This window comes from Tinamus guttatus, unplaced genomic scaffold, assembly GCF_059628265.1.
Source record: "Tinamus guttatus ecotype Peru unplaced genomic scaffold, ASM5962826v1 Tinamus_guttatus_pri_ptg000211l, whole genome shotgun sequence".
NCBI lineage: Eukaryota > Metazoa > Chordata > Aves > Tinamiformes > Tinamidae > Tinamus > Tinamus guttatus.
The window spans coordinates 8021370-8038014 of NW_028288745.1; the positions used below are offsets into that span (position 1 = coordinate 8021370).

The following is a 16645-nucleotide window of genomic DNA, read 5'->3' on the forward strand; positions in this document are numbered from 1 at the left end:
AGTGCGGCACAAGAGCCTTGGAACCAGGAACAATCTTGATGTGAGGATTGCTCTGGTCGGTCCTTAATGTGGATGGGCTGTTGGGTGGTGTTGCTCCACCATTCTCTTAGAAATAACTGATCCAAGTCCTTACAAATGTACTCTGGAACACAGCCGCATGACCTGTGCGAGATTCTCCTATTTGTGTTATGTGGGTCATTTCTGGATAAAATTTAGAAAGTTCTACAAATAGAAAACTAGAAAGCCCCTTTTTAAAATGATATTTTTATGCTCTGCAGAAAACCACATAAATGGACTGGGATTTAATCTGCTTCTAAACCTTTGCCAACAGTAACCAAGATAAAGTTTATTTGGCCTGTTTTTGTGATATATGAAAATTTTGTTAGGTTATCAGCAACGATCCATTGTGGAATATTACTTCAGATTATCTGTTTCACCTTTGGCCTTTCAGCATACAAGTAATTGCACTTCAGATAGTTTTATTGCCAGTTAGGCAGACAATTGTTCACTGCAATTTTAGGTAATGAAATAGCTAAATTGCCCTTCTTTGTTTAGAAGCAAAGATGTGTTAAGAGCTAGTCTGCTCCCAGAAATGAGACAAATCTGTTGGTCAAATAATATTGCAGAAATACTTAGGAATATTTCAACAATTAGTCAATGAAAATTATTTACTGAAAATTAGTCTTTGCTGTCGCTACTTTCTTTTTCCGCTGTGCACAAAAATACACACTGGTTTCTTAGATCTTTTGTTCCACAAAATTGTTGCTTTATCTGTTCCTTTATTTCTAATTTATGTATTTTTTCTTTTTTATACTTCATGGTTCTCTTGTATCCTTTTTTTCTCCTCCCCAAAGGATAGTATTTGTTCCAGAAACTTGCTACCTTTTTCCATTTTCTTATTCATTGTCTTGAAAAAAGATCACTATTCTTAAAATGTCTATTTCTTTTACTATTATTAATAATCTACTGCTATCTCTCTTTTGTTTTGGAGTTTATACTCTAATACCTACAGCTTGAGTGAGTTTGTGTTTGTGCATGTTTATCCACAATTTTAGGTGCTTATTTTGTACAGAGAAAATTGACAGGTACAAGCCTGACAGCTGCTCATGTTGGGTACTGCATAAGTACCTCCTTTGCATGTGGAGCTTAGTAGCTGAAAGAGATTCACAAGCAGGTTCACCTTCAGCAATAAATAGCTTCACTATTACAATATTTAAAAATTAAGTTAGCAGGTAAGTTCACTGGAAATACGTATGTATAATTTAGCAATGTTCAGTAAGACACATAGTGTTTGAGTTATGTGGAGAATGTGATTTTTTTTTGTCATTATAAATGCACAGGCCTGTCTGTAAAGCTATGCAAAATGGTAATATTTGCATAAATATTTATATAAATATGCTGTATTTACATAAGCTTGTAGAAGCTTTATATCTAACTTACCATTTTCCAATAACACTGAGTTGACCCAAGAGCAAAGTGCTCCCCAAATGAAAAATTTCATTCCTTGTCTTCAAGATTCCAAAGTTTGAGTTTAATGATAGAAGAACTATTGGGTTGCATCTTCCTCTTGTGTGGAAATGAATTCTATCTGAGGTAAATATAGTATTTTCTAAGGCCCAACATAGTGTATGTATTTCTAAAGGTAGGACTGTGTAAAACTGTTTTTTCTATATTTTAACTGAAGTGGATTCTGAGAACTAATTTTAGTAATCACTGTCGGTCTGGCGTTGTCTAATGCTCTGCATTTTTGTCATCCAAGAATATTATGACCACTTAAAACATGGGTGGTTTCATTTTGTATTTTTCGGTAGTGATCTTTTTGTTTAAATTTAATTGTAGCTAACAGGAGAATTAGATTTACTCTGGTTTGATGTTTACCTTACATTTTGAACTAAACACATAGTAATGGAATAGCCTTGAAAAACAAAAGGTGGCAATTACAGAAAAGGAAAGTGTAATTAAAAAGTGTAATTAATTTCTCTTTGTATGGGAACGTGCACGTGGCATTGAAGCTCCTAGTAATTGCAGGCATATTGCCTTAGATTCAGGATTTTGTGTGTTATTTTTCAGAGGATCAGTCACTTGCAGTAATTTCTGTAATAACTTTTTTGCGGACACTTCTATTATATTTATTCTTTTTGCCTAGCTCACCAGAAAGCACAGCATTGCTCCTTGGTGCACTCTAGCATCTATTATGGTATGGTCAAAGGATAATTTATTGTCACATAGAAGAATAGGTCAACACTAATGTCACTTGATAATCAACCCCCCAAGTTTAATAAAACCCCTCGCCGGCGTGCGTCCTGCGCGGCGCGCGGTGCTTTATGAGGACCGCAGCCCCTCGCAGCGCGTAGCTCGAGTGGGAGTGTAATTACCGAGCTGTCAGGGTGATAAGTGGGATTAATGGCAGCCGCGTGCACTCTAGGCGGCGGAGCGCTCGGCGACTCGGAAGATGGTATTATTTGGTGGTGTTATAAGCGAAAGTCTGGGCTGGCATATTCGTGGCACCCTTCCCTCCTCCCCAGAAGCTCCCATTCAAGTTTGTGTTGTCCTCGCTCATTAATAGCTGACATTTCCAGCAGCTGTTATTTGTGAACCAGCACAAAAATCAAAAGGGAAATAATTGGGTAAAGATGCTCGCTCCCTGTGCCGGTTAATCTGTGTGCTGCTTCTCCTTTCTAGGCAGTTTTGATGAGATTGTTGTAATCTACTCCAGAGAAATGTATTTTATGTTAAATGCAATTCTTTCAATCTTGGCCACAGACTATTACATTTTAAAAGAAACTGAGTTCAGGAAAGCAGGGAGGAGAAAGTCATAGGAGAATTGTTGTCCTTTTTAAACATGTGATTTTGTTTGTTTCTATGACTTCCTCACTGCGACGTGGCCAAAATAACCACCTCAGTGGCAATGTCCAATCTTGTCTAATGAATCGCCTCGTTTTCTGGCCTGTCCTACTAGAACGGGTTGTCTTTCAGTCTGCTGAGATCACTGAGGGTCCTGGCTCGGTGCTGCGCCCACATAACCCCACTGCTGTCCCCCAGCCCTGGGATTGCTGGCTGGGATATTTAAGGCATGTCCCAGTGACGGGTGCTGGGCCGGGGGACATCTCGGAGCCGCAGCTGGAGCTGCTAGTGCTGCTCTCCAGAGCTCTCCAGCGGAGGCCAGTGGAGCCTGTGACCTCATATGGTGCTGGGCTGGGTTTGGCTCCATTGGGTTTCCCAGCCTTTGGTGCCCGGGAGACCTGCCTTCCTTTCAGTATTCCCTCTGGGACGCTTTCCCCATGTGTAGAAATCCAAGAGCTGCTCCCAAATGTGCCTTCGGATGCAGCTGCCGTGTTTCCGGTGCCACCGTGTCTGCAGTACCCAGCTAGATGATGAATAGGATGAAAGCTAATTAATCTTTCACTAAACTGCTTTTGCCTTCTCTCTTATTTTACACTTAATTAAAGAAACAAAAACAAAAGCAATGCATGTGACTGACAAAGTTAGACAACTTCTTCACTGCAGCTATTTTCAGGCATGTTTGTTCCTTCTAATGTAGTCTTCATTTCTTTGTTTTTTTGTCTATAGGCCTCTTGCAGCCAGGCTGATCACTCCAGACAGTTTCACAGTAGTATTTACTCATGCTAGTTAACAATGATTAGGGTGGATTTATTAGACTTGAATAAATAGTGGTGCCCAGGTAATACATTAAAACTAAATTTTCATTCTCCATAGCTGAATACTGTTAAAACAATTTTCATGTGTTGTATTTTATACAATAAAATATACAAAAATATTTTATTTATATCAATGTATTTATACATTATGTTATTATATGGTGTATATTATATTTTTAAAAAATCATATATGTTGTATTTTATACAATAAGATATGGCATTAGGGATGAGAAGGGGCTATTGCGTATTTTGGTAGGGAGTATGCCCGACTGAACTGTTTTAAAAGGTCAGAGGCACATTACAAGAAATGCATAAGAAAGACTTCAAAATTTGCCAGGTATTATTTGTTTGCACATACAGGACAAACTAATTCCTTACTCTGTGGAAGTGTTGAGTTTTGTATGTCTGATTGTCCAGCATGAAAGTTCAATAATGGTCATGCAGCACTTAGAGGTTTTAACTAGGTACTTTATGGAAAAGTCTTTTATTAATCATTTTTGGCTTGTCTTCTGTCATGTGCACTTGAGAAACCACGTGCTAGTGGCAGCAGTTGTGCTCCATGTCTCCTTGACATATATTCTTTTATTCCTTTAGGTGCTTGAAGTGTGCGGATGCCCCATGTCAGAAGAGTTGCCCAACTCATCTGGACATCAAGTCGTTTATCACAAGTATCGCAAACAAGGTAAAATTGGGCTTGCAATAGTGCATGGAAGCAGAGAACAGCACTTGTCTGCATTGCTCATTGTACTATTGCACTACAAGGTGTATCTTTGTAAAGTCTGGAAAAATTATAATACTTTGTACCAGGGGCTTTAACATTCAGCAGATTCATCTTATTTTTAATTATTGCTGTTTCGTGCTAATACATTATGCTGCTCCATGCCAGTAGAAAGTGTGTATATTGCAAATCTATTCTTTGTGTCCCTTTTCCATAAAGACTTTATTTTTAAAATCTAATGGTGTTGAAAAATACTGACCATTACAATGTCATTATTTCACATTGCTACGTGACCGAGGTAATATACTTACAAGACCCTTTTTCATTAAAGGCTTATTTTAGCAAATGATTATAATTTTCATTTTCTTTGGGCTGAAATTTCTTGAAAGGTGCTCATGTCAAGGACTGTTCTCGTTGCTGTAGTTTATTTTAGCAGGCTCTGGTTCATGCAAATGTGGCCTGTCATTTAGATGAATAATGAAATATGATGGGAATAAGTAGAACCTGCTTTTTTGGAGTTGCTGTACCTCTCTTAACAGGTCATTATAATGACAGTGAAATCCTTAAAAGAAAGATAATATTTTTTCTGGTTTACAAATGACTGTCAACAGTAAGCAAGATGAATAAGGAAAATTGACTGCAAAGTTGATATGACAAGATTAATTTTTCTGTCTGGGATGGTCTAAACATGACTGGATATTGATTGCCCCTTGCCTTTCAAAAGTGTTTTCCATCTTTTGAGTCATTAGCTCCAGCTTGATTTATCTGTACGAGTCCAACCAGCCTCCTGATGTGCTGGGGGTGACGTGCAGGTTTTTGTGGCTGCGCTTAGCGCTCCAGGGTACATCCAAGATGCAGTGCTTGTGGCAGGGCCTGCGCAGGGGCAGCCGCAGCCCTGCTGCATGCGAGTGACGGCGACGCTGCCTTCATTACGCGGTGCGTATTGCATGGAGAAGATAGCAGTAAATTCTGCACCTTAACAAGAATCGCTGGGATAAAAGGAGGTATTAAGATACATGTATCAATTATATAACATAACTATGTGTTGATGTGCTTTACAGTGGTTGGCAATACGCCCAGCGTCTGCATAAAGGCTATTTTCTTATATAATCTGGATCCTGTCAGTGCAGCACTTACTTTCATGAATGTAGGCATCTGTTTCCAGCCATACTATATTACTTTGTGGCATATTGCTGCTTATTACCTCTTCCAGACGTTGTGAAGCAGCAGCAGAACTGAACAGAGAAGGTGCAAGGCAGTAATGAAACTGCTAGTCTCCATCTCTTAATTCTGCTCTAGCTTCTTTAGGAAAACTAAAGAAAATTTTGTGAAAGTGTTTTACCAAAATACTTTGTGTTTATTAAGGTTTGTTTATGCTCCTGCCTTGGGATATAATAGGGTGCCACCTGTTACTAATGAAAAGCACCTGATTATAGAAACACAAAAGCTGGGAGTAAAAAAGGGAAGGTGGACAGAAGACTGCAAAATAAAATGTCAAAACTGACACCAGAAGTGCCCTGGAATGAGGCAGCTGGTGGGCCTCCCAGCCTCTGATAGCCTTAGAAATACGATGCTTTTGTGAATTGGCAGAAAGGGTAAGTCATTTCAACAGCAGATTCATTCTGAATTCTGGGAATCCATTACAGAGGGAGAGAAAATTAGGTGGGGTAACTGCAGAGCTTTGAGAGCTGTATTTTGGCAAAGATACACTGGAATAATGTTAGGCATCTGCTTTAAAGTTGTGAAGAGAGAGCTTTGTGCTGCTGAAGCCAATGGGTCTACTCTTAGAGATTTTAATAGGGCCAGATTTTTACCTGTCAGTCAGGAAGGTGGGTCGCAGCCTATAGTGTTAGGGCTGTTTGATGTTCACTCATTTAAAGTAGCTTGGAAGCTGCAGATGCTGGGTAAGTCTCTGGTTTTGCCCTGAGCAAGTGACCTGATCAGCTGCTATTTTATCAGGAAATCCTGCTTTAGAAAAGAATTGCTATATACTGCTATTCTCTCCAGAGCTTTAGCATTCCTTAGGGGTAAACCTAAGTATTTCAGATTACTGCCATGTAGTTATATCCTTGCTTTTAGTACCCTGTCTATACATAGCTCCAGTATCCTTTCTGAAACTGTAGTTTCCATAAAAAGTAGACTAAGATTTTGTTACCTGCTTTTACTTCACGTTAATGCTTGATAATCACATGAATTGAAGGATACAGCTTTAAAAAAAATCCCATAGTTGGTTTCTGCTAGCTCAGATGCTAAGGCAGGAAACTATGCCCCAAACCAGCATTGCCCCGAGTTCCAAGTGTGAGTTTGCATACATACAGTATGCAAACCTTTGCTTACCCTTTGCTTTCTCCCCTTATCCTGCTTGAGAAAATCTAATGTTTCAGTCATGGGAGCATTTCTCTGTGACAGCTCTAATGCTGGCTCATAAAAAAAAAAAAAAATCAAGTTAGGAAAAAATCACAACCAGAAATACTTAGCAAATGGGTGAAATCATGGGGCAGGTAGCAGGTTAACTTAGCTATAGCTTCACTGTCAATAGCTGCACCTCCTTCAATTCATGTACAGACTGATGTCTTGGAGAAATAACACTCTTAGAGACAACCTCGTTTTGACTTGATGGCTGCAGTTTGCTCGACTGAATTTTCCTTTTGATATATTAATTTCTGGTGCCTCTACTAGAAAATGTTTCCATTGCAACATAATGAATCTTGTTCTTTGGGAACCATTACATAAACTCTTGCTGTTTGCTTTATTAATAGGATATTTTTGTAGGTAGGTATATGTACTACTGGTTTTTATACTATTATCTGCACTTTGAAACCCATTGCTTTCTACCAAGTGAGAAATACGGGGGAAGCTATGAGGCAGGTGCAGAAATTAAACTGATTTTCTTGAAGTCAGGACCCTTAACAGGATCTGCATGACTGCCCTGTGGCAGTGTCCTCGCCCTGTTTCGTGCTGCTGGCATATTTGTGCCTGTATCCTGTGCTTTTAGGGCTGACAGAAGACAAGAATAGTATAATTTTGGAAAATACACTGAAATTTCAAAGTTACCATTGTGAAAAATTACTGGTTTCATTAAAAATTTTTGAATTTGTTATGCAACAATTTAAAGTATATATCTAAAATTTTAATAAACTAATCATTCAGGTATCATTCAGCAATATGCTTGCTTGAATATTCTCTATCATTTCATAAAAGCATACTTTGCACTGTCAAGGTTTTGTTAAATGTCTTTGAAAATACTTTCCAATGAAAAGCTTTTTTGCTGTTTTCACCTTGTAAATAAACTCCTATATTTAACCCAACAGTTTATGCATACATCTGTTAGCTTCTAGACAAAATAAATAGAAGAAATGTAGAAGATTCAGGTATTTGAGTCAGTAAGCCCAGGACATCTGGGTTGCTTTCTAGGTTTGTTGAATTTCCTCTCCCATTTCCAAACCTTTCTTCATCGTTCCCTTAAGAAACTCCCTCCAGCAGGTTACACCTCTGGCTCTTTTGAGGAGATCTAGTTTGCAAACTTCCTTGCTCTCCTTTCTGTCTAAGTAGGAAGCAGTATGGCATTCAGCTATTTATTTAAACATGATTCATTAATAAATAGAGTATTTAGGCTACAGTGTACTGAAAATGAATTACTCTGTCAGGTATTTAAGAGCTCTATTGTATGTAGCTTGTTTTGTTGGAAAACTACTATAGCAATCATAAAAGGTCAGGGATGCTTGTTCTCTAAAGCCTGAGGCTTTTTAGATATTTACAGGCCATGTACAATGTAGCTGTTCCTGGCTGCTCTCCCATTAGACCTCAGCTCAGGAGTAGGAGAGGGACGGGGAGGAGGGGATCCTTCTGGGTTGAGAGGGTAATTGAATTGCCAGATTCAATGAGCCTTGAGTCTCTTTGAGAAAAAGGATGTCACTTACACTGTATTGTGTTAGGCCACTGACGCAGTAGAGTTTAGGCTGCAACTTGCGTTCTCGTTTTTCCATACAAACTGGATTACAGCTCCACTCTATAAAGGTACTGTCTAATCTATTGTGTCTCCCTGGTCAGCATTTCTTGGGTCCTAGAAACTGCTTGCAACTGTATCTCAGACGAGACTTCAGATTCCTTATTCACACATTGCTGCAATGGTTTTTTAAGCATCAGAAGATAACAAAGCAGTATTTTGATTTCCAGCTAGTTTCAAGAGGACATTCATGTTTAACCTAGCTGCTTTAAATGCAGCCTTCACTTTACAAAACGAAGAGCATATGCTTTGGAATTTATGGGTGCCATTTTAGTTATCTTTTCCTTTAGATTTTTTTTTAAGATGTTTAGCTGTTCTAGGAGAATATGTTTTCTAATTTCCTCTGAAATGCTATCAGGAGTCAGGAGCAATGTTAGGGTTGTGTCCCCCGCCCTTCCCAGCACAAAGGAGGTGTTTGAGTGGAGCTCCAGCACTCGTCCTGCTCTAGTGCTGGTCCCATCCAATGCCCTACAGCAGCCGGGAGCTCTGCAGCTCCTTAGAAGCAGCTCGGTCCAACACTCGCTGCCTGACCCCCCTTCCCCGTAAGGTCCAGGAGGCCCGAGGAAGCTGCCCCTGGAGGAGCATCAGCTGACTACTTAGGGACAGTTCTGGAGCTTTCTGTTATCTGGCACCTTTATGGTTGGGTAATTGCTTTGGAAAACTTCTGTTAGTGCTGTTTAGGCCAGCAGTGGATATTAACTTGTGTTATGCGGCCCAGGTGTAAGAAGCGCCTGGTCTGAGTGTGTCCTGAAGAAGCAGGCCTCCCGTTGTAGCTGCGCTCGGCCGGGCTTCCTGTCGCTGCTGCCCCTTCACACTAGCGCCCACGTGTTCTATATCAAGCCTTGCAGTATTAGCATGACTCCTGACATCAACCCCACAGACTTCTGCTTCTTTGAAAGAATCCTCTTTTCCCCTGTTGCTTAATAATAAAGACTAACTGGTCTGAGCTGATGTGATGATTTCTTAATAGGCTTTGTATGTTGGTGTCCAGCATTTTTAAGAAAGCCCAGACTGGGCTGCCCTCTGGAGAAAGGCTTGTTCGTGGCTGTGTTGAGCGCTGTTGTGGCAATGATGGAGAGAGAGCTGAATACTAGAAAAAGTGCAGGAGAAAAAGTGGATTTCAAGAGTTAAGTCTTAGGATTTCAGAGGAATATTCCAGTTAAGGGCAAACTGAAGGAAATGGGGATTTTACGGAACTGCTAGGAGAGGGAAGGAACTGGAGGATAGACATGGATGCAGAAGCATAAGCAGTGAATTCGAAGTCTGGGAGATTGGATGATTAAGAAAAAAAAATGTTTGGAATAATGTGCTGGAAATGAAAAAGAAAGAAAAGCAGGTAGACAGAGCAAAGCAAAAAAAAAAAGTAAAAATAAAATAAAAAAATTGTGAGAAAGAGAAAATGAAATGAAGAAAAGATTGTAAGGAAGAAAGGCTGGTGAGAGACATGGGATTATGACAGGTGAGAGAAGCTGCATGATGGTTTCTTGGTGCCAGAGGAGCTCAGAGTAAATTAACAAGGGACATGTCTGCCATTGGGAAGCCTGTGGAAAGCCATGAGTCACAGTTCACATGTAAAATACTGCAAGTGGGATACTGGTAATACACTGAGGGGTGGCAGAAGTCAGAAAGCTGCTAGATGACTGGTAAAAATTCTATACAGATATGTGTCACAATTAATCTTTAGGTACTACTTTGAGGTCCCAGGTTTTTGAAATTGCTGTTTTATTCTGCTTTTTCTGTTAATCTTTGTGCATTTCAGGTCACTAAATAAATAAATAAGCATTTAAATGAAAAAGTAGTAATGGTGTTAAATGATGTACTTGAAACGGTGACTTTTCTTGAGATGTCTGTTTGTAGTTAGTGTAATGGAATGGCTGACAGCTGGTTTCAGTTGCCATAGTATAATTATGTAGAATAGACTTTTGCGATGACACTATGTCAATTAAGGAATCTCTCACATTCCAGACTACAAAGGACAAAATGACAGTACAAGATATTTTTTCCGTTATTTTTCATAAAAAGATAGTGACACTGTGTGAAATTACAGTCCTGTTATGATGACATAAGTCAAATGATGTGAAAGATTTCTGGACTGATTAAAAATCATCAGCATTATAATATAGAATATGTATAATTTGATAAGCTGCTGTTATGTTTTGTTCATTCTACTTTGGAAGATATTTTGGTGGGAGGGCTGGCATGGTGGGGAGTTTTCTTGTTGTGTTTGAAGTGGTGTGTGTCAGAGTAAAAATTACTACTTACATAACAATAGGCAGTTTTAAATCACTATTCTTTGGATCGTGAAGATATTTTAAGACAATACATCTTGAATAAATTTTAAAGCCAAAAACTTCCGCACAATATGAATTTGGATGAAGGGACGTGAAATTTTTCCATGTTTTTGCTATGTCTTTTTCTCTTTTTTTTTCTTAATTTAATCCAAAGGAAAAAGAAATTTACACGCTTTTCTATTTTCCTTTGAAGCATTCACTGTATCCCCAAATCCTTGCTAAGTCAATGTTTTCATGCTTTTACCCAAGGCACAATAATGCATATTTTTCATTGTTTTAAGGAAGAATGCTATCAGAACACCCTGACACATGTGGAATTTGTATAAAAAGCTCTTAAATAGAAAGAAAATATTCTGTAAGCATTTCCTGATAGTAAATGCAATTTCTTCTGTTCTCAGTATCGATCCTACATGTTTTAATAGTTTTTTCTCTCAAGTAAAAAACAGTCTCATTTGCATGCAAATTATATAATGCCTCCAAATGATACAATGTGGTGATCCTCCTCTGCCTGGTTTCCGCTGATTATTGATGTCTGTTTAAGGCTTGTTTCTGTTCTGTGTTAGCAATGTAGTATTTATTGACATTTTGATGTAGGAAACCACAAAACATCCTATCCAGCCAGATTAATTTATTTCTGTGGCAACGCAGAGGAAAAAAGATTCTATGAACAATGGCACGGGCAGGTACTTATTGAATAAAAAAAGTAAAAACATTCTAGTTCTGGACTTGGTTCCTCTGTGGCATCTTCAGGAACTAGTCAAGAAACTCAGGCTCATCTTTATTACTTCAGCATCTTTAGAAAATACTCCAAACTATTAATGCAGTTTTCATCATTCCATGCCCTAGAGTAACTTTGTCATTTTAGTAAAGTCTTTCTCCCTTTAATTCTGATCTCTTCCTCTCTAAAGCATGTGGGATTTAGGTATGAACTTGCAACATCTCATGACTTCCAAAACCAGGATCTCACTTTCTTCACTCCATCTTGTTTTCTGCAGATTAATAGTCCAGTGGCACTTGGTCTCACCCACATTAGGACTTCAGTGCCAGCTTCCTGCATAAATAATTCCAGCAGGATGCCTGGGAATTGCTATCCCTAGAGTAAGGCAGGACCTTGTTCCTCTACCCAAAGTGGCCCTGCTCCCATCTGGAAGCCACAGGCTACTTTAACATTTTATTTTCTCTTTCTGTACCTTGCTGCTGCCTGAATTCACTGCTGTGACAGCTTTGGAGAGAGACTTCTCCTACATCTGTGCTCCATGACATAGTTTTGCTCAAGTTTTGGCTTGAATTTGCAGAAAGAAAGTATGCCAGCTGTGTTGACATTGACAGTGGTGGCAGAGCTCAAGTTGAAGAGTTATTTTACAGATAGGCAATGAAATTAAGTTTAGAAAGGAACATCTTAGTGGCTTTGCTTTCTAGGCATAATAACTAGCTTTGTGTATTGATTTTAATGAAAAAGTGTAAGGATGTTGGAAATTCTTAATTAAGTTACTTAAATGAAAATGCATGTATTACTTTAATTGTAATTGAAATAGTCAAAGATTATAATAATCATGGACAATGCAAGAAGGGAAAAATAAAATTCTTATTCTTCATGAAATATTAAACTAAATGAAAATTATTTGAAAACAATTTGATCTATAAGTTATTGGAAAAAATCCCTATTACTAGTTTTTGGTTTTTCCTTTAGAGTGGAAAAAGGAAGGGCTTGATGTAAGTGCCAGTGGAACAGACATCTAATGCTAGTTAAGATGCTGCTTTAGAAGGATGCGGCTCTCCTGCAGTCGTGGTGACCTCTGCCATCTGCTTGGGGATGTGTTGGAAATGCTGGGATCTCCGGTACAACTAGACTTTTGTGTTTTGGCAACTGAATTGAGGCCATGACGTCTTTACTAGCCATTTTTAACAGCTTTAATGATCTCAGATGTATTAAAACAAAATCATTCAGATACTGACAGAGCAAATATATTTGCTAATACATATAACTTCTCTTTAATATTCCTTTATTTTGTGAGTGAAATAAGTGAGAATGATAAAGCACCTACCAGCCACCACAGGCAAAACACTTGAAAGAAGTATTTCCCAGAACAGCTGGGTAAGGGGATTGCTTGTTCAGGCAACGCTAGAATTTTGATGGATTTTCATAGTCTCTAAGAAAATTCTTTGAAAATGCACACAGGTGTCTGTTGTGCTGCCAGGTGATAGACAAGGGCTCATGCTGTGGAGTAGACAGCAGCATCTGTAAGCAGAAGGTCCAGTTACCTCTACAAACGCATTTCTTAAACATTGGCATCCTCTTGTGAATCCCTTGCTGTTTCCAGAGAATCTGGCTTAAGAATGTTGTGCTCGGTCCTTTAACATGCCTGGAGATGAATTCGACTATTCCAGACCAAACATAAATGTTGTTACCCATTGTCTGTTACACAACCAAATCTCAACGCTATTTTTATTCAGAGCTGGCTTCGCGCTCTATGCAGCGTGGTGTTTCCTTTGATAGCACTTCTATGTACCTACTACTTGACAGAAAATAATCTGCGTCATTGCATAGGGTCTGCTCTGATGAAGTTCTTCATGTGTTATGAACTCTATCTTCTGGCTGTCCTGAGTCAGCTGTCTTCCTGGCATAGGGTGACAAAGAAAGAGATTTATTATGACCAAACAATTTCAGGTTAATGGCAATGTTTGAAGATTACAATGTGGGAGAGGTGGATGGAAGGGGAAGGAAGTGATACTATTCTTTCATTTCATATTTATTACTCATTTGAAGAAAGCTTGGATGAGATTCTAGCACACTAATTGCTTGCTGAAGAAACTTTTGTGGACCCTCAGCCTTGTGCTAACTCAGTTATTGCCTCCAGTAGCAGTGTATCAGCTTCCCCTGAATAGCAGTGGCCATAGAAAGCTCTAGAAATGTCTCCTGGAATTTTCTTGATGCAGTATTTGGAGAAGGTGGGCAGAGGTGGCAAGTGAAGAAAAAATAAAAATCTTGGATGTACAGAAGAAAAGATAGGGTGTAAAAGCTTGGCTTTGATTAGGTTATAATTTCATTAATGCAAATGGAACTGTGTGAAAATTTACCACAAATTAGATATAATGCAGAATTACCATCAGTAGTTCACCTCTGAATGACATTTCACTCCACTGCTGGCGTTTCCTCTGGCATTCCCTCACAAGGGAATGGTGCAGGCTAAGAAAAAAACGGTTTGTTTTCTCACTGTGCCAAGCTCTGGGAGTCTGCTATCCATTCCTCAAATTTTTAGCAGGGAAAGAAATCTTGCTAATTCTCATCTATTGGGAAGTTCTGCCTTCTCTAAAGATGTGCTCTGAATATTGAACAGCTGCTAAATTGTGACAGCTTTACTTGTACATAACCTCTTGGATCTGTTCCCTGTTTTGCTACTTGGGAAAACAGGTAAATAAATGACTGCCGCGATCAGTCTGCTGTTAAGAAAGAAGTTCAAGAGAGTCCAGTAGCTCAATGTCCCCAGTTAGTCACAGGAAACCTGTTCTCATCGCAGGCCTGGGACGGTTGGTGCTCCTGATCTGCTGTGAAGGACAGGCAGAGCCTCAGAGCTGGTGTGCACACACGTGTGCAATAAGCTGCTCATTCCCTGGGTCATAAGGGAGGGATGATCTAACTGTCACTTTCTGGTCAGCTGTCCAACAAGGTTGCAATTCAGCTACTGCTCAATTGACCTAGAAATGGAGACGGCATTTACAAGTGTGTAATGCAGGCACAGTGTTTTTCCAATGCAGATTTGTTATACCACTAGGAATCCTGCAAACTCATTAGAGAAACCAGTGTGTTACAATTTTTCAAACTAAAAATAAAACTTTTATCTTAGTATAATCATCATATTCTTCCAGTATTTTTTGCAGTCCTTTTGAATTGTTTTTTCTGGGCTATGTATAGGAATTGTGCATTTAAGTGAGGTCAGTAATATCTGTTATTTCAGTTCTTCTGCTGGTCAACTGAAGAAAAAGTATTTTGCATTTCCTCTGGAAATATTCACTTTCCTGATTTGTGACTTTATTGTTGATTTTGTGTGTGTGGTTTTTTTTTTTTTTTTTTTTTTTTTTTGTGCAGAACTACTATGGAGCTGCCAAAATGATTCTTTCTGACAATCCACTTGGCCTCACCTGTGGAATGGTGTGTCCAACTTCTGATCTGTGTGTCGGTGGCTGCAACTTGTACGCCACGGAGGAGGGACCGATTAACATTGGTGGATTGCAGCAGTTTGCTACCGAGGTACGTAAGGGCTGCTTGTGGCTGAAAGCCTTCGCGTGTGTACCAAGGAGGGTTGTTGAAGTGGTCGCGTTAATGGTTTGTTCAAAAAAGCTGGTACTGCTAAAATAAGTATAGGAAGTTAAAATAATTGTCCATTCAGAAGCTTAGAAATGCTTTCATAATAGAGTACTTGATAGGAATATAGGGCTAATTATTTGTGAGCGCGATGGCTCTTTACAAACACTTGTGTTGAGGCGATGGATAGGGTAGCTGATAGGTGAAAATATGCAAGTTACTGAAGTAGCCTACATAGAAGGAAAGTTAAGTGCATCCTGTAACTGCCCAGCGAGGAGATGCAGAACTGCTCTGGCCATAGGGCAGTTCTTGCAGCAGAACGTGTCGCTTGTGCTTTGTGTTGAGCCCTTGGCTGGAATGTTGCACCGTTTGCAACAGTTTGAAGTCTTGAACTAGACTTTCTGCAACCCCTATGGAAAAGGGAGACCTGGTGTCACATACTGAATGGATGGATAGAAGATTGTATTAACTTCCAGGAATACTTGGTGCTTTCTCATCTTCTTTCTTACATCTTTCATTTTGTTTAACTTTTTTTTATGGATGAACTGCTTAGATGTCTTTCCATTTTAAAAGTTTCTTTTTTCTTTCTTTTATGCAGCAAAGGATCTGCTTCAGTATTTGAAGGTAATTTTCTGAGGACAGCATGGTCTAGCACTTCTAAATTTTGGTGCATTAAAAAAAACCCACAAAATTTAATGTATGCGTTTGGAAAATTAGAGAGAAAGAACCAATTCACATTTCATCCCCAAAGTGTTATTTTCCAAAGTAGATATTATAAGACCTGCGATCAATAATAAAAGGAAAATGGCTATGTCTAGATACTGACTTCACTGACTTCTCAGAAAAGAAATTTGGTTGCATTTTAAAAAATTCAAGTGCTGCTTGTAGTAGAGAACAAATAGTAGCGTTTATCTGTTCCTAATGTACATATATACACACGTGTATATCTATAATATAAAGTTATAATTCTGTATTAATACTTCACAGTTTCCAAACCTTGTTTTCTTGTAATTTCGAATCTGTGATTTCCAACATAAAATCAGAGAGGCTACAAGGCTACTGTACATTTATAGCGCAATAAAAGGGATATGTTATACTTCAGATTTTACCCAAGCAAAATGAGTTAGTGAATAATAAATCTGATGAATAGTGCTGATTCAGGTAAATCAGACTATTTCTGTGATTTTAACACTTGTAAAAGGGAAATACTTTGTAAGCAAATGATTCTGCCTTTCAACTTTCAAGAAACTGTTTCAATTTTTCCTTTGTCTTTTAAAGACTGAAGCAATTCTGGTATGGATTGGCACATTTTGCTTTGGATCAAAGGAAAAGTTTCACATTGATGTTGATACTTGATATTAGGGTATTCCGAGGGGTCTTGAGGTGCTTCTGTGGGTTACAGTTGTGCAGCTTCAATGTTCCAGATTTCCAGCTGAAGAAAAAAAGACACTGCTGTTAGTCCATTAACTTCCTTGGTGGTGTGGAGAAATTGGGCAGTCTCAGTGTCTCGGACAGATCATGCAGACTGTTCTACAGATTCAGTCTCAGCTGGCCCCTCTTCTGATTGGCATGAAATATCTTTAAGTAAAATTTGTGCCCTTGGTCCTTGTACAAGTGAGGCACGTGTGACTGTGTATCAAAAGCATACATTAGGATCGCACTTTTCTA

General features: G+C 38.9%; 1 protein-coding gene across 1 annotated transcript in view; it reads left to right on the top strand.

Moving 5' to 3' along the window:
* The window catches only part of DPYD (dihydropyrimidine dehydrogenase), a 211121-nt gene that overhangs the window by 84560 nt on the left and 109916 nt on the right, over nucleotides 1-16645 (top strand). The window contains exons 4-5 of the mRNA XM_088524477.1: nucleotides 4254-4341; nucleotides 14762-14923. Coding sequence (XP_088380603.1) covers nucleotides 4254-4341; nucleotides 14762-14923 — 250 coding nt within the window. The remainder of the gene's footprint in view (nucleotides 1-4253; nucleotides 4342-14761; nucleotides 14924-16645) is intronic.